Source organism: Penicillium psychrofluorescens (genome assembly GCF_964197705.1).
Source record: "Penicillium psychrofluorescens genome assembly, chromosome: 1".
NCBI lineage: Eukaryota > Fungi > Ascomycota > Eurotiomycetes > Eurotiales > Aspergillaceae > Penicillium > Penicillium psychrofluorescens.
Window position 1 is genome coordinate 4,351,886 of NC_133439.1, and position 16,792 is coordinate 4,368,677.

At 55.8% G+C, this 16,792-nt stretch overlaps 6 protein-coding genes across 6 annotated transcripts; 4 read left to right on the plus strand and 2 right to left on the minus strand.

Annotated features, from left to right (window-relative positions):
* Positions 1-1,311: 1,311 nt before the first annotated feature.
* PFLUO_LOCUS1634 (Ark- serine/threonine protein kinase) lies at positions 1,312-4,399 on the plus strand (the record flags this gene model as incomplete). Its single annotated transcript, XM_073778691.1, has 3 exons — positions 1,312-2,221; positions 2,274-2,371; positions 2,423-4,399. 3 exons carry the CDS (start codon positions 1,312-1,314, stop codon positions 4,397-4,399), a joined length of 2,985 nt encoding a protein of 994 aa, XP_073635720.1.
* A 232-nt stretch (positions 4,400-4,631) lies between these two features.
* On the plus strand, positions 4,632-5,293 carry PFLUO_LOCUS1635 (RNA polymerase II mediator complex subunit; the record flags this gene model as incomplete). The annotated part of the gene is made up of 3 exons (XM_073778692.1): positions 4,632-4,662; positions 4,715-4,811; positions 4,867-5,293. The coding sequence occupies 3 exons, from the start codon at positions 4,632-4,634 to the stop codon at positions 5,291-5,293; spliced, it is 555 nt and encodes a 184-aa protein (XP_073635721.1).
* Positions 5,294-6,589: 1,296 nt separating this feature from the next.
* Positions 6,590-7,693, plus strand: PFLUO_LOCUS1636 (uncharacterized protein; the record flags this gene model as incomplete). The annotated part of the gene is made up of 1 exon (XM_073778693.1): positions 6,590-7,693. One exon carries the CDS (start codon positions 6,590-6,592, stop codon positions 7,691-7,693), a length of 1,104 nt encoding a protein of 367 aa, XP_073635722.1.
* A 528-nt stretch (positions 7,694-8,221) lies between these two features.
* Positions 8,222-10,967, plus strand: PFLUO_LOCUS1637 (uncharacterized protein; the record flags this gene model as incomplete). Its single annotated transcript, XM_073778694.1, has 8 exons — positions 8,222-8,290; positions 8,373-9,304; positions 9,369-9,438; positions 9,499-9,587; positions 9,650-9,828; positions 9,887-10,059; positions 10,125-10,770; positions 10,897-10,967. 8 exons carry the CDS (start codon positions 8,222-8,224, stop codon positions 10,965-10,967), a joined length of 2,229 nt encoding a protein of 742 aa, XP_073635723.1.
* Positions 10,968-11,322: 355 nt separating this feature from the next.
* On the minus strand, positions 11,323-14,172 carry PFLUO_LOCUS1638 (uncharacterized protein; the record flags this gene model as incomplete). The annotated part of the gene is made up of 1 exon (XM_073778695.1): positions 11,323-14,172. One exon carries the CDS (start codon positions 14,170-14,172, stop codon positions 11,323-11,325), a length of 2,850 nt encoding a protein of 949 aa, XP_073635724.1.
* A 424-nt stretch (positions 14,173-14,596) lies between these two features.
* On the minus strand, positions 14,597-16,465 carry PFLUO_LOCUS1639 (SCF ubiquitin ligase complex subunit; the record flags this gene model as incomplete). The annotated part of the gene is made up of 3 exons (XM_073778696.1): positions 14,597-14,947; positions 15,004-15,684; positions 15,734-16,465. The coding sequence occupies 3 exons, from the start codon at positions 16,463-16,465 to the stop codon at positions 14,597-14,599; spliced, it is 1,764 nt and encodes a 587-aa protein (XP_073635725.1).
* Between the last annotated feature and the right edge of the window lie 327 nt (positions 16,466-16,792).

Genomic DNA, 16,792 nt, shown 5'->3' on the forward strand with positions numbered 1-16,792 from the left:
GCTTGCTTGATCGAGACTGGTCACCTCTAGTTAGATGGGGGTTTCGCGGGCTTCCAAAGGGTCATGGTCTCCGCGACGTCCGATCGGCACTGAGGCCCTCGGCGCTCAGTGCTAGGGGTGGTTGCGCGTACGTTGGATGCCAGTCGAGAGACCCAGGCAGCCAGTGTCCAGAAAGTTGTCCAAAAGCCGAAACACTTAAGGGTGTTGGGAAGAGGGTGACGGGTGAAGGAGTTTGTTTAGGCGCGAGTGGGAACAGCCGGGCGATCGGCACGCACACTCTGGTTGCTCACAAACAACACATCATTCAATGATAGGATACAAGTAATATTCTACACACAACCACAATGATCATATAAATCTCACATTCTATCAGTCGAGGAGATCTTGCATTTCTGTGCCACGCGACGCCAACCCTCCGATCGGAATGTGTGGTGAGCCTAGGCATTAAGGGATGCGCCTCAACCGTCCGGTTCACATAGATAGTGTCTGGTGGGTTTTCACTAGAAAAATAAACAAGACCATAAGCACCTTCTCTTGTCAAGCTCTACCCGTCCAATATGATGGCCTACATGCGTTATGTGTCAACTGCCACGGGGTGCTAGTGTTTGTTTACATATTACCATTTCGGGCAAGAGCAGTGCCGCTTACATCATCTCCATCCCGTGACCTGTTTGGCAATTTTGCAAGTTTGGGTTTTCCAGGGCCAGTTGATCACGTCGACTTGTTTAGATAAAACAATCTAACAAACTCCTACGTAACTGGGCAGCTATGATGATCGCTAGGGCCCATTCCCGCGTGGGGGCCATTTTAGAACTAGCGAGGCTATGCGTCAAGAGATGAGGCTGATCAGGTGGAATCACCATGAGGCCAAGTTGGCCCGATGTGAAGATAGCTAGTACGAGCCTATGGTAGTTCACTATGAAGCAGCCGATCATCCATGAAATAGTAAATGACCTATTTTACTACTCCCTGCTTGTCTATTCCCCGGCAGAACGTGACCCGCACCCCGTGATTGGACCCTTCAGCCTTGAACTCGCCCTGACTTCGCTCTGCCGTGAACCCCAACTTCTTCTTCAACTGTCGTATTGTCTGTTGTCAACTCAACTTGCTTTCAACTCGTCTATTGCTCCTCTGCGGTGGTAGTAGTCTGGCACTACCCACCCTTCTCCGCCTCTCCCCACCAGCTGTCCTCTTAGCCTCCTTCCTCCAGGCTTCCCATCTCCGCCCCTCACCAGTTCACCCTCTCTATGCCGCACCGGTAGCCTTCGAACGTCCCCGACACTCCTTCCCGGCAAGGGCAGCTCCTGCAGCATGTCCTCCTTCCCATCCTCTACCCGGGCCTCCCATGGCCACTCTAACTCGTCGCACCGTCAATTCCCCGCCTACAACCCGGTCGCCGCCGTGACCGCTCCCGCCGGCACGTTCTTGCCCGGGACCAAGGTCCAGGTGGGCAGTCACCGCGTCGTGGTGGACAAGTATCTTTCGGAGGGTGGGTTTGCTCATGTCTACGTGGTGCGATTGCCTAAGGGGGCCAAGGGCTCGGAAACGGCGGTGCTGAAGCGAGTCGCTGTCCCCGACAAGGGGGCGCTCGCCAACATGCGCACCGAGGTCGAGACGATGAAGAAGCTCAAGGGCCACCGGCATATTGTCACCTATATCGATTCGCATGCCTCCCAGCTTAGCGGAGGCGGTTTCGAGGTCTTCCTGCTCATGGAATACTGTGCGGGCGGCGGTCTGATCGATTTCATGAATACCAGGCTCCAGAATCGCCTGACAGAACCGGAAATCATCAAGATCTTCTCGGATGTTGCCGAGGGTGTGGCCACTATGCATTACCTCAAGCCGCCGCTGCTCCATCGGGATCTCAAGGTTGAGAACGTCCTGATCTCGCGTTCCGGGGGTTCATCTTATTACAAACTGTGTGATTTTGGGTCCTCTGCACAGCCGCGTCCTGCAGCCAAGTCGGCCGCCGAGGGTCGATTGATTGAGGATGATGTGCAGCGACACACAACGATGCAGTATCGCAGCCCGGAGATGATCGACGTCTACCGGAAGCAGCCGATTGATGAAAAGAGTGATATCTGGGCGCTTGGTGTGTTCCTGTACAAGCTGTGCTACTATACCACTCCATTTGAAGAGGTTGGGCAGATGGCCATCCTCAACGCCACCTACAAATTCCCCTCCTATCCTTCCTTCTCCGATCGACTGAAGACATTTATCGGTGAGTTTTTGGACGTCTGACACTTCTGGATTTATTGTCTGACGATCAATAGCATCAATGCTCAAAGAAGATCCGCGGAAGCGCCCAAACATCTACGAGGTGGTGCGCGAGGTTTGTCGCATGCAGAAGAAGGATGTTCCAATTCGCGATGTTCGTAATGTTGAATTCTTATTTTCTATAATGTGCTGACCTGGGCTCCAGATCTACTCCAATCGCACCGCCTCCGAGGCGCGTCGAAACCAAGAACTGCCACCCACGCCCACAGAGGCTCCTGCAGTAGGGGCAAAATTCTCACCACCTATTCAGGAGACCGAAATCATTCCTGAAATTGCACCTATGCGCCGAGGACGGCCGAGCAAGCCCCAATCATCTCAACATAAATCCGCTAAAGCAAGCCCATCAGGAGATCGGGGCCGGGGCCACTCAACAAGCTCACCCACTGATCCCTTTGAAGCTTTGGATGGTGGCGTTGCCAGGAGGAAGAAGATCGCAGACGAGCTGTCCAATCGATTCCCGACTTTGGATCAGTTTGATATTTTACACGAGAAAGGAGACAGATTCAATTTTGAGCCGACAGCGGAGCCCTCCAAGTCGGACGAGGACGTCTCTCAGAGACTCACCAATGCTTTGGCCGACGAAGCCTTTGCTCCACGGCCGGAGCAGGGGCAGGAAACTCGGCGATCGCAAGTCTCGCCCGTGCGGTCTCCGCCTGCACGTAACGCTCCTCCGCAATCCGCGCCGCTGTATCAGCCTACTCCTCAGCGGCCCTCAATGGTTTCAACTGGGACAATGACTTCTCCTGCGCAGACGCCTCGTATATCAGAGCCGAAGATATCCAGTCGACCGATTTACCGGTTCCCGTCATCGGACGAACGGCAGCCTTCCAGCCAGCCATGGGCGGACGAGGAGCGGACAACGCACAAGATGCCGTCGCCGAGGCCGGGCACCAGTCCGCGGTTGTCGTCTGACCGGTTATCGATCCACTCGAACTCCGCGCGGCCGTCGATGGAAAAGTTGCGACGGCCGACTGGGTTGGGCTTGGAGCTTGATGATCCCGTCGGACGATCCAAATCCGCCGTGACAAAGGCTCGCCCGGTTTCCATGGGGAAGATGGATCTCCCGCGCGAATCCGAAACAAGTCGATCCTCTATTGATCTGTCTCGCATGGAATACGAGGATGGAGCACCGCTGCGATCTGTTCGTACGGATGTTGAGGACCGGGCCAACATTTCGTCAGATGTCGACTATTTGCGCGCAATGGAAGAAGAGAGTAATCGGAAACGCGAGAAACGAGTCAGCAGCGGCTCGAAGCACGTCAAGCGCAGCAGTCTGTCCAATCTGTCCCTCTCGGGGACCAAGACCTTGTTTGGTGGCCGCTTTGGTGATGCATTCCGTCGTTTCGAAAGCAGCAACCAGGATGCGCCGCCCACACCGTCGGCAGAGCAGCAAGCTGTGCTTGAACCCGCGGACGACAGTCCCCCGCCGAACGAGGATGTCATTCTGGACGACCTCGATCGCGATGACATCTCCCCGGAAATGCGCCGCGAGTTGGAGCGTCGCCGTCTGTCCCAGGAGGAGAAGAGGGTCGCCAACGCCGCGGCTGAGTACCGGCGCCGGGTCGCTGAAGGGGAAGGCGGACGAACAGGCGGCGATGGGCCGCGCGCCCGTGCAATCCAGAACAAGGTGCAGTCCTTGTTTGGCGAATCCAACAAGGCCGCGCCGCCGCCCAAAACCGCGACCGGGTACGGTCAGTACACGGAGTCACCCCCCGCTTTGCAGGCAAAGCACGAAGTGCAGACATCGAGCTCTGAGGCGCCACGAGGCATTTCCCAAACCCCAGGTCCCGTCTACGGCGGTCGAGAAGGGCCTATGTCTCCCCCAGACCGTCAAGGAGGTACCAGTGCGCCTCTCCCGCAGTCTTCGACGGGTTACTCCTCGGGCCCACGATCTGGAGCGCGTCCGATGGCACCCCCGAAACCTAAGAATCTTCGGGTTGGCGGTGGGCAAGGGACCTCCCGGCCCAGTACAGGACAAGATGCCAGTCATGCAAATCCCGCTACCCCGGGTGATGACTGGGAAGCCCAATTCACTCGTCGGTTCCCTAGCCTTTCGGGACTGGAGGTGGAGACGGAGATCAAATCGCCCAAGTACCACAGCCTGCGGACACGGAAAGTGTAGATTTTGTGACCTAATACTGTTGCATATATAGAGACACATAGCCTTTGGATATGAAGCGTTGCATTGAGTGGATGTTTATTTATATCGTAACTACATGTAGATTGCAGTACTCGGTGATTAGTTAGGGCTGGATATATATTTTGGCAGGGAAGTGAGCTCCCACACCGCCCTTCCACCTCACCTTTGAACATCCTCTTTTCGATGCTCGCACCAGTACCATTTATGCGACATCATGGCCCCAGTGACTCTCCAGACGGTCGATGGTGAGTGCAGTAGAGTGAAACCTAGCCCCTTCAGCTACTGATGGTTGCGCAGACGATCTCAAGGATGTGATCCAGCACCTGTTCGAGATCCAATCCGCCGTCCACGGCTACTTGGGCCCAGAGACTCAGCAAGAGCTGGTCCGAAAGATGTACACAAGCCCTTTCTTTTTTTGCCATCTCTGACCAGAATTGACAACGAACTAGCAAAAACCTCACCCTCACCCTCTCCACCTTATCCGCGCACACGCAACTCCCGGACACAGCCGCGGACCAACACCCTGACTTGTCGTCGGCCGACCCCTCCAACCCCTCGCTCGCCAGCATCCAGCTGCCTCCCGAAATCATCGACTACGTCGACTCCGCGCGCAACCCGGACATCTACACACGCGAGTTCGTGGAGCTGGTGCAGCGCGGCAACCAAGATCTGCGAGGCAAGCGCGAAGCCTTTGCGGGTTTCCGGGACGTGCTGGCCCGCGAGATGCGCAGCGCCATGCCCGAGTGTCGCGACGAAGTGGACCGCGTGGTGCGTGCGACCGGGGGCGGCGAGCCTGAGGTCCCGACGACTGGTGGTTCTGAAGGAATGGGAGGAATGGCAAGAGGGCCAGCTGCTGGTCCCGGCGCAACGTCATGATGATTATGATCGATTCTGGTGCCTCGTCGTGGTCACTATTTACGGTACAGGAGAAGGAGGTGTGGTGGGACTACGGGAGGATGAGAATGGGGCGCTGGATTCTCAGGATTCAGAGGTTGAAGGAAGGGTGGTTGTTTCGGACCCTCGCGACCCTATCCTATCCCAACGACTCATCCTCTCTGGGTCGCCCCTCGCGCGCCCCGGATTTGAATTGAATTCAGGATGGGGTGCATGGGTTGAGATTTATATTTGGAAGCAAAAGCCACAGCGACGGCGTTTGGGAGTTTTGTGTTCTTAGTGACTTTGTTGCTAAGACGGGTGACTTTGTTGCTAAAACGGGCGGGATCAAATTACTTTTTGCTAAGACCAGGAGTTGGCCCCGTGCTCCGAGACCGGCCTGTTTCAGGATCAATTGCCATTTGACCATTCCCGCATCGGTATCTCACCGAGCCAATTCGTTGTTGTGCTCGGGTGTCCAACTGCCCCATTTAGGAGAAATCTTCTGTAGTTACATGCATCGCTCTTAGCGGATCCGCCACGAGGATGAGAAGGAGCACGAGGACTGGGGGGCTGGGATTGATTGTGAGTGGTCTTTGCGCCGCGATGGAGTGACTCACAGTATTTGCAGGGTACTTCTGAACTAGTAATCTTCCACTACAGGAGTGACTCCCTCTCACCGCAAGAATACAGATCTAGCGGCCAGCCAGAGGGGGACAGAGCCGCGTGGTCGCCTCAAACCGCCGGTCACGGTGTATTACCGTAACGCGATGTATAGCGTCGGGCCCAGCCGACTGGACAGGGATGATCATTGCTGAGAGAGGAGAAAGTCGAGGGATTGGTACGTCAGAGAGAGGACGATTATTATCCGGTCTGCCATAGGAGGCACAGTCACGATTATTGTCATTCTGAGAATAGTCCCGAGTCGCCCTCACTCCATCCAGATCTCGGTCCACTCCGAGGTCTGTTCACCCAAGGGAGCAAAACCAAAATACAGCGGGGCTGCGCTAGGATCGCATCCTTCGTACGGCGCCTCCATCCCGCCCCCCTCGGGTGTATTTCAATACGAACATCGAAATTACCTAAGTAGTCTAGGTGTATGGACTAGGCAAACCCCAGACTTTGGTCCCCCCCCCCCGCTGCGGCCGGGGAACAGAATAGGAGGATTACCACTTACTTCCTCATTTGCTTCTTCTTCATGACTGCCTCCGAACCCATCGCATACCACGCCATCACCATACCATCTCTATAGCCTCGTCTACTATGCTCTTCCCCCCCTGACCCCGTTTTTTACCTGCCATGGCCTCCCTCAACGCCCCCGGTGATGGCATCACTGGGGGATACACCGGTTCCTCGCTGGGCATGCGCATCACCATCGCGACCCTCGCCGGCGTCACCTGGTACAACGCCCTCGAGCTGATCATCCTCGTCTTCGTCACTTTCGCCCAGTATCGCGGCCTGTATTTCTGGAGTCTACTGCTCTCCTCCTCCCTCGGCCTGATTCCGTACTCGCTGGGCTTCCTACTCAAGTTCTTCCAGCTTACCAGTGCGACATGGCTCTCCTGCACGCTGTTGACCATCGGCTGGTGGTGCATGGTCACCGGCCAGTCGGTCGTCCTCTACTCCCGGCTCCATCTGGTCCTGTCCAACCAGCGCGCCCTGCACCGCGTGCTCATCATGATCGTGATCAATGCCTGTATCCTGCACATCCCCACCACCGTCCTGACCTACGGCACCAACCTCGCCCACGGCCCCGAGGAAAAAATCTACAAGCACGGCTATAACATCATGGAGAAGATCCAGATGACCGGGTTCTGCCTGCAAGAGTTTATCCTCTCGGGCCTGTACATCTGGGAGACGGTGCGCATGTTGCGCCTCGACCCAGACCGCACCAAGCGCAAGATCATGTACCAGCTGCTGATCATCAACTTGATTATCATTGTCATGGACCTGGGCCTGCTGATCGCCGAGTACATGAACTTCTACATCATGGAGACCATGCTCAAGGGCGCCGTGTACAGCGTCAAGCTCAAGCTCGAATTCGCCGTGCTGGGCAAGCTGATCCATCTGGTCCACAACCACGTGTGGAAACCCGAGTCCTTCTCGGGCCCAAGTGAGTTACCGGACTTTGTCGACGCAACCCGCGTCACCTCCGACCTCACCCACGCCGCCCCGCCCAAGACTCATCGCGGCGGCCCGCGCTGGATGGACGCAGACGACATCTCCATCGCCATGTTCGAGCACTCTCCCACTCACCGCACGGGAAATTCGGACCTGAGCGGCGAGACTACCACCTCCCACATCCACCAATACCAGCGCGATCACAGCCCGACCGACTTCACCAGCTCGATCCATCGATATTCCTACCAAAGTGGGCGCTCGAAGCCCCGCAAGCCAGGATGAAAACCAGAGAGCTTGTGTGCTTTTTTTTCTGTTCTTGACGAGCTATGTCTAATGAGATAAACGCCTGTGATATTCACATCCCTTGGATACCCTGGCGGCGCCGCACCCAATGAAACCGGGGAGACGCTAGCCCGAGCCGTCGCGTCCGGCTCTCTGTTACATATATAATCAGAGATTGTTCCACCCAGTGGGTGGTGAAGATGCAGTAATACCCCCTCCACGCCCCACCCCTGCATTTCTTCCACTGTACATGGAGTGGCAGATTGGGAAATTTGTTGTATATACAGTGAAAGTGAGAGAGAGAGAGAGAGCAATCAATCAATCAAACGGGGAAGATCATTATTTTGACTCGGGGATTTGTCGGAGTCACTATCGACTCTACGTATAATTCACCGATTCCCCGTGGGGACTTCGACTTAGGGTTTGTCTGTTTCAGAAGGTCGACATTCTAGCGTTCAGCATGCCAGTTATAAACACGGGGGAACCTCGCCAGCCAGCCACGACAGGTCTGTCTAACAAGCCCTCGCCATGAAACACACCAGTCTGGTTACTCTCCTCGCGGGCATCAGCGCCACCAACGCGGGGAAGAGTGGTGCAGTAAGTAGTGCCCTCCCTGACCTATTGCCGATATTCCGTATTCCAGTTTAAACATCCTCACACCCACGCCACTTCTTCATAGTCCCTCTTGGCGCGCTACTCCGCCCCAGCATGCAGCAATGCGCCCTCAACGCTCTCCCTCCCCGACGCGCCCTACGACAACTTCTTCTACTCCGACTGCAATGTCGCCGCCCAGGCAGTGGTGACCACCCCGCTCCTAGATAGCGACCTCACCCAGATCGGACCGCGTCTGATCGTCGCCTGGCCAGCCGGCAACAGCGGCGCGTGCTGGTTCTTTGCGCCGCAGAATGGCGTCAACGGGTCCCTGTCCATTGCGCTGGTCAATTCCACTGTCGGGAATCCCCTGGCGCCGGTTTACTCTAGCGCCAAGAATGGGAGTGCGAACCCCAGCGTGGGCGTGAAGAGCGTCCTGCGCTTCAACTCCTCTGCTGTTCTCACGATCTCCATCCTGGGTAGTATCCGCACGATTCGTGATTTCACCGAGGGACCCAGTATCCTCTACCCGGAGATCCAGGATGCCATCACCTTCACGACCAACGGCAACGGCGTCCAATTGAACAGGCTGTGGTTGGACAATGTCACCTCCACGACGCTCACCTTCCAGCCCTGGGGCAGCGACAGCACCGGAAAGGCAACGGTAGTCAACCGCACCGTCCACTTCGAGCCGGGCGACTACCTCTTCTCCGCGGCGATGAGCTATCCCCAAATGACTCAGCTCGAGCCCGCCTCTGTGCTGAACTCCCGATCTGCGGATCTGATCACCCAAATGCCAGGCCAGACGGCCGCGCTGTCGTTCCTGTCGTACTCGGAGAAGCTTCTGGCGGGTGCGTGGCGCTTTCTGACGTATTTCGGGCGCGACTCTATGATCTCAGCGCTGCTTCTGGAGCCGGTCCTCAGCAGTGGATCGGGGAGTGCCATGGAGGCGGTTATTGGGGCTGTCCTGGAGAGGGTAAATCGGACGGATGGGAGTGTTTGTCATGAGGAGACTATTGGGTTAGTTTTTTTCTTTTTGCTATTCGGGAAAAAGGATCGGTGGAGAGCTGACGTCTCTATATAGGGACTATGCTACCTGGACCAATGAGCAGGAGGGCATATACAGCAATGCCATGAGCTGCGACTACAAGATGGTACGAAGGAACAAGTACAAAAAGACTGTTTGTTTTCATCTGAAACTAACGAACAGCCAGATCGACTCGGACTACTACCTCCCCGTGTTGATGCAGAAGTACTTCCTGCAGAACCCCCTCGGAAAGAGCAGGGCTACCGCGTTCTTCAGGTATGTCATCCCTGACCTAACTCAAAAGGGCATCTTTTGACAGACCCCTCCCTCTCCTCCAGTACTCAGGCCGGCTCCGTCAACGCAGCCAACCGCAACCTAACATGGGGTGACCTGGCCCTCATCAACGCCGAGCGCATCATGCGCCTGACCGGCCCGTTTGCCAAAGAGCAGACCAAGGATAACCTGATTCATCTGAAGGCGGGGCAGATTGTTGGCCAGTGGCGGGATAGCACATACGGTGTGTCTATCTAGGCGCTCTACTTTGTCTAGGCTAGTACTAACAGACAATCTCGCAGGTATTGGTGGTGGACGTATCCCCTACGACGTCAACACGGCTCTTGCCCCCGCGGCCCTGCGCTCTATCGCCGCTCTCGCTCGCGGTGGAGTGTATCCGCATGAGAAGCAGTGGGCAACGGAAGCAGACAAGAATGCCAAAGTGTGGGAGGACTCGACGCTGCAATTCTTCGAGGTACACCCTCGCCTTCCTAACTACTTCCCTTAATGAACCCCGTATACTAATCAATTGATAAACAGGTAACAATCCCCCGAAAAGAAGCGCAATCCCGCATCGACACCTACCAAACGCGGGCCCCCTTCACCGTCCCAACCAACACATCCCACACCATCGACTCGGACGTAACCTTCCACGCCCTCTCCCTCGACGGCTACGACTCGCTCGCCCAAGTCCAAGTGATGAACACAGACGACTGCTTCCGGCACTTCCTCCTCAACACCACCAACGAAGCCCAGCTGACCTCCTTCCTCAACCAAACGGCCTCTAACATCCGTCGCACGTTTCCCGCCGGCCTGATGACCAGCGCCGGCATGGTGGTCGCCAACCCAGCCTTCGGGAGCGAGGATGTCTACGCCCAGAACTGGACCACGGGCGCGTACCATGGGACGGTTGTGTGGTCGTGGCCGCTTGCTATGATGGGGAAGGGGCTGGAGCTGCAGATGGCGAGATGTGATCCGAAGACGAAGACATCCGCGCCGCAGTTCTGCCATGATGCCTCGGTTCTGGGAAATGTCAAGGCCGCGTATAATTCGCTTTGGGACTCCATCGAGGCCAATTCCCAGCAGCTTTCGACGGAGGTGTGGTCGTGGGTTTATCGCAGTGGCGAGTTCGACGTCACGCCCCTTGGGGTTATGCCGCCGCCGCCTGGCGCGGGTGCTCAGACTGGTATGTTCTTGTTTCCGTTTTCTCTTTCTCTTTGTCTCGTTCTTATAAGGAATGGCTTGTTGTATTCTCGCTATCTGAGTTGGGTTGGGTGGTGTTGGACATGTTTTCCGCTGACTCTATCTCCAGAATCCGATATCAGGCAGCTATGGTCTCTTTCCTTCTTGGCGGTCACCCGGAACGAGAAGTATAAATCATGAACGATGTCCACATTGTACGTACTTGTGAGGAGGTTAGGTACATACTGTGATGATCCCATGAAACTGGCGCATAGTGGTGGATGTCTATTGGCACCGTTGACCTCTTATACATTGAGTATATAGCTGCCCAGATGGCCCCAATTGAACTACGTAGGCTTTGTCTGCTCTGGAGGATACTAGGAACACCATAAAAACCCTTATAATCACCGAAATAAGGCATCGATAGCATGCATAGCAGATGGTTAGGTAAAGGGTATGATTAATTAGCAGACAAGAAAACCCAAAAACAATAGCCTCCTTACTCCAGAACAAAGCTTCACGATGAAAAATGCACATAAAGAGACCTCTTCAGTCATCACTCGCTCCCAATCTCAAACTGACGATATCCCTCCACCAACCCATCGGACAGCTTCGACACCGCCACCCAAGCAGGACTAAACTGCCGAATCTCATCGAGCGCCGGAATCGTGCCGATGCGATTATTATCGCTCCACAGACAAGACACTCTTCCAGACAGTTTTGGCTTTTCCTCACCACTAGCAAACTGCACATCCACCGTCCAGGTATGATCCCACTCGCGACTCCACAGGCGGATTTCACGCAGTCCGTCCGCTGAAGGGGAGAGGAAGCGGTCGTCTGGCTCTGAGGAGCCGGCGACGCTGAAGTTGGAGATGGAGGGCTCGTCCATTTTTATCCTGCACGCGCGCGTGTTCTGGCCCGTTATGGTGAAGCGGACGTGGGCCGGGTTTGTCGCGGGGTCGGGGGTGGTGATGTTGAAAGAGATCCAGTCTTCTTCGGGATTTGGGACGACGTTGGGTGCGAGCCCGTGCCAGAAACACCGCACACGGTCTATGACCCAGTCGCAGGATTCGAAGTGGCCGTCTGCGCTGGGGAGAGTGCTGACGACGTCCTCGACGAAGGGGGTGACTCCTTGCAGGGAGACGAGGGATGCGGAGGCATTGGCGAGGTTGACTTCTTGGAGAAAGTAGAGTTTCACGCGGTTGGAGTCGGAGAAGGGGAAGGCAACGAGGTTGTAGACTAGTGTGCCGGCGAAGACGAGAAACAGCACGATCGGGATGTGGTATGTGTAACGATGGATAAATGGCAGCAGGGGTGAGAAGAGAAGCGTTGTAAGCGTTGCGATGGCAACATATACGAAAAGAGGCGAGCTGCCATCCTGGCTTGTTTGGTGTAGGGCGCTGGTCAAGAGGAGAGCCAGTGGGCCGATTAAGATGAGAGTTACCGGAACAGTAAGAAGGAGCTGCACGAGCCAGGTCCATCGCGGCATGGAGGCACTCCATGCCTGTTCCTGTCCGTACACAATCAGGTCCTTCTCTTCTTCCTCGTCTGTTTCAGTGGGTTCTCCCGAGACGTTGACGTAGTTGGCAAACGTCGTGCGTTGCCGACCACGCAGCAGCGAGGTGGATTCGGTGGGATCTTCTTCGTCATCCTCCTCGTGGTCGTCGTTCGAAGTCGTAGTACCTAGTCGGCTGCCATGACTGCTGGGGCGTCGCGAGGACGGGGCAGTGAGCTGGTCCGCATACACAGACTTGGGCGGCAGAGAAAAGAGCTCCAGATACGACACCCATGTAGCCAAGAAGGTTCCCGCAAAGCTGAAGAACACGAAGTAGCCACCGGCCAACCCGTCTTCATTCGCAAACACGGTGGCAGCAACCAGCATGACCCATGAGAGCACAAACATCCATGTCCAGGTGTAGACACGGTGGAAGGCAGAGGGTCGAGCAAAATTGGCCACCCGTGAGACGAACCAGGCTGAGAAGATCCAAGCAGAAACCATCATGCTCCACACGGCGTATTGACTGCTATGCACTATGTGTGGGTTGACTTTGGTGACCAGATAGGCCAGCCCGATGGTCGCGGCCGTGGGGATGGCAATCAGGAACGGGAACCGGAATAATCCCCGCAGTCCTCGTAGCGAGATGTATTCATCGCTGGTTTCTAGGTAAACCGACGAGCGGAACAGGTACATCTTATCCGCGCGGACAAGCGTGATGCTGGTAGCTAGCAAGACCAGCGGCGCAATGACAAGTAGGGTGACCGACAATGCAAATAGAGTGTGCAGACGAAAGACAGCGAAGCCGCTTCCAAATACATCGAACCATACGGCCGGCGTACCGGAGCCACTGGGCACTTTTCCGTCACCCCGATGACGACTATCAAAGCGATCACTCGAGTCAGAGGCGAGGTCGTTGGTGGAGGCCATCGCAGCAGAGAGCATGTGCCACAGGGAATCCTTGCTGGTATGTCTTGCATCATCCTGATCGGTATGATACCTCGCTCTGGGCTCCATAAAAGCAACATCCAGACCACGAAGACCCAACATCCCCTCGAAAACAACATAGTCCGTCTGACTGCGAATAAGGCCCGTGTCAAACCCGTTCGAGCTCAACACCGACCCGAACGGGTATTTCGATTTCGCATATGACTGAGCGACTTCTGTGTCCGAGGCACGGAAGAGAGTTGCTCTTCCGCCTGCTCCCGCACCCTCGAGGTTGACGAATGTGTGCGCAAAGTTGGCCATCGGGTGCTGGCTGTACACCCTCGCGCCATTCAGATAGTCTTCCTCGCCATTGTTGAAGAGGACTACCAGCCCGCGCCGCGGTGCATGGCCCGGTGTGGTGAAGTACTTGATCAGCTGTAGACAAGTCACAACGCCCATACCGTCATCGGTTGCACCGAACCCGGTCGATACACTGTCATAGTGTGCGTTGACCAGCACGCCGCCCCTACCAGCAGGCACTTGGCCAGGAACTTCCCACCAGTTTTCCTTTCCGTCCTCCCAGCCCCGAATATAGACCAGGATATTAGTGCCCTCAAAGTAAACACCCGTCTCGCCGTCGGCAGAAGTCAGGTTGGAGAGCAGATCATCAAAGACAAACACATCCGGCTTGTCGTCGTCCCCCGAAGCTAGCGAGGACTGCTTGATCTCGTCGATGCGCTGTAACAACCATGCGTGCACCTCGTCGTTTCGGTGCGAGTTGTACGGGTGAAACCCTCCCGTCAGAGTCTGGAGGTCGCTCCATGCTTCGGTGAGGTTCAGGCCTTTCGGGGACGTACTGGGACTGGCGGGGACTTGGTGATGGACCACCAGCAACGGGATGACCAGGGCAAGGTACACGGCCGTGACAATTATGGTGACGGGCCACGGCGTAAAAGCCAGAGGGTTGGCCCGTGAGGAGACCATCGTGTGCAGCGCAGATGGGTTGAAGGGAGTTGTTGGAGAGAGCGGGATGCCATGCGGGGGAAGCTGTTCTTGCTTACATGAGCATTCTACTTCCGGTGTTCTACTACTTGGACACCGATAGACTGGACAGACTGTACGTTGGTCAAGAATGATAAATAAGTCGTTGCATGCTTGCTCGCATAAATGCCACGTAATTCCCATCACTCGCCAACTCGGCGTAACCAAAGACACAAAAAAAAAGTCCGTAAACCGCTAGCGCACAATCAATGCAGTTCCCAGAATAACTAACACAAGACACCGAAGGCAGGGGGGAGGAAGGGGATGGAAATCTTCGCTGATACGGGGGTGGAACAAAATATGACACAGCCTGCGCGGTGATGCAAGAAGCGCAGCAGGCGAAATGAATGATCATAAAGGGTATCTATCAGTCTTGGGAAGGAGGCGGGACATCAATATATCCGTCGTCATCGTTGATGGCCGTGGCGTGCATCAGGCCCGTCATCTGGCCCTCGTCTTCGTCCAGCTCTTCATCGTCGTCGTACATGGTTGCTTCGCTGGATTCTTGTTGCCGCATGTGGCTGAGGTGGTTGAGATGGTTGCGGAGCCGGCTGACGCCCTCGCCGCTGAAAACGCAGAATACGTCGCGCTGTTGCTGCGTGAACTCGGGCGGAGCATCTCGACAGAAGGCCGTGAGATCCGGGCGCAGGAAGGCATTTATCCCGGTCAGACTCAGGTGGGTGAGTCGTGGGCAGTGGTTGAGTAAGGTGAAGATGCCCTTGGTCAAGAGTCAGTAGTGGAATGGACACGGGAGAAAAAAAAAAAAAGACTAACCTCCTCGTTCAATTGTGTGCAGTAGCTGAGATGCACACGCTCCAGACTGCTGGTCACTGGATAGTTTGACTTGGGCCGTGCCAGAGCAACGATACTTTTATTGGTGATGGACTGGCATTTGACCAGACCAATCCGTCTTAATTTGGGCAAGGTCGCCAGTTGCTGGACACTGGTGTCGGTCAGGCGGTTGCAGCAGGCTAAGTCAATATATCGAATGCGATTGCACGACTTGATCAGATGCATAACCGCCGAGTCGGTAATGTTAGAACAGTGGCCCAGGTGCACATAATGCAGGTTCTTGCCCAGCTTGCAAATGGCCAGCACCGAGCGGTCCGTGATAAATCGACATTTGGCCAACACCAGATTCCGTAGACGTGGAGCGGCACCGACGATTCTTTCTACTGCATCGTCCTTGACATTCTCGCACGCGGTCAGGTCGAGGATGCGCAGACTGTCGAATATCAGATGTCGCGGGAGACTCAAAAATGCCGAGTCGTTGATCTCCGAGCAATGTGCCAATCGAAGTTCTCGTAGGTTCCGGAGCGTCGTCATGAGAAGCGTGATTGATGGGCCAGTCACCAGCCTGCATTCGTGCAAGTCAATCTCCAGAAGAGCCGGGCAGTTCTCCGCAAAGGACATGATCGACCGATCAGTGACATGGGAAATCCCGTTGAGTTTCAACTGCAAAAATTAGCAATGATTTTCTTTTCTGTTGGTCTGTCGAACTCACCCGTTTAATCTGGCGACAATTTTGCGACACGACCAGCAACGAGTCGTCCGTGACATGGGCGCAGCCGGTGATATTCAGCCCCTGTAGACGAGGACAGTTCCTTGACACCGCGTACATGGTGTGGTCCGTCAAAGACCGCAAATCCGAAACATCCAAAGCCTGTAGATGTCGATTCCCGTCCAACAGATCCGACACACCCTTGTCCGTGAGTTTGGAACAATTCGTAAGGGTCAAGCGCTCAACGCGCTTGCACTGAGTGAAGGGCACGACGGTGCCGTCGCTGACGTCCTCCATCAAGGCCGAGAGATTCAGCCGCTTGATGAGGTCCGCGTAGAAGAAAAGACTATCGGGCTTGGCTACCGATGAAGCCACGCTCTTCAGATTATCCCAGTTGTTGCACGAGGGCCGGTGCCACAAGATGCCGACGCAGTTCGCCGCCCAGCTGCGGCAGACGAGCATGCACTTTAGCATATCAGAAGGCGTCGTCAGTTTCGAGAAGACGCCGATGAGCAGTTCGGGCGGGAGGCGGCCGATGGGAGGCAGGGCGACTGTCCGCTCGGGGAGTACGTGGAGGTCGCGGAAATTGGCCACACCGACCGACGACTGCGAGTCGTTGGCCTGGGCCATGAAGAAGTCGGTGTCATCGTCGGCGGCGCGCTCGGGCGAGGTCGAGGATGAGGTTTCGGAGGGTGCTTCGCTCGAGAACCGAGCTGAGGATCGTGGGCGGGGCATCACGACCGCCGCTGATGTGTGTTTCGAGGTCCAATCCTAGCACCTGTGGGAAGGGTTGAATCTCATATATCAATAGGGGATATTATCGGCATGGGCGATGAGGCGCATGGGAGGTGAGGGTGAGCTTGATCGGGTAGGCGGCCGTGTGGCTGGCTGGCTGGAGGGGCGATCGCGGGAGGCTGACCAACTCTGACAGGTGGTAGTTATCCTTTGGAGGGATCCCTTGAATTTTCAACCGGGGGGTTGTTGCTGGGAAGTGTCTGGTCTGATTTGGAGGACCGAGAGATGGCTGGGGTCTGGTGGAAAACAGGGATGTCTTCGGAGGAG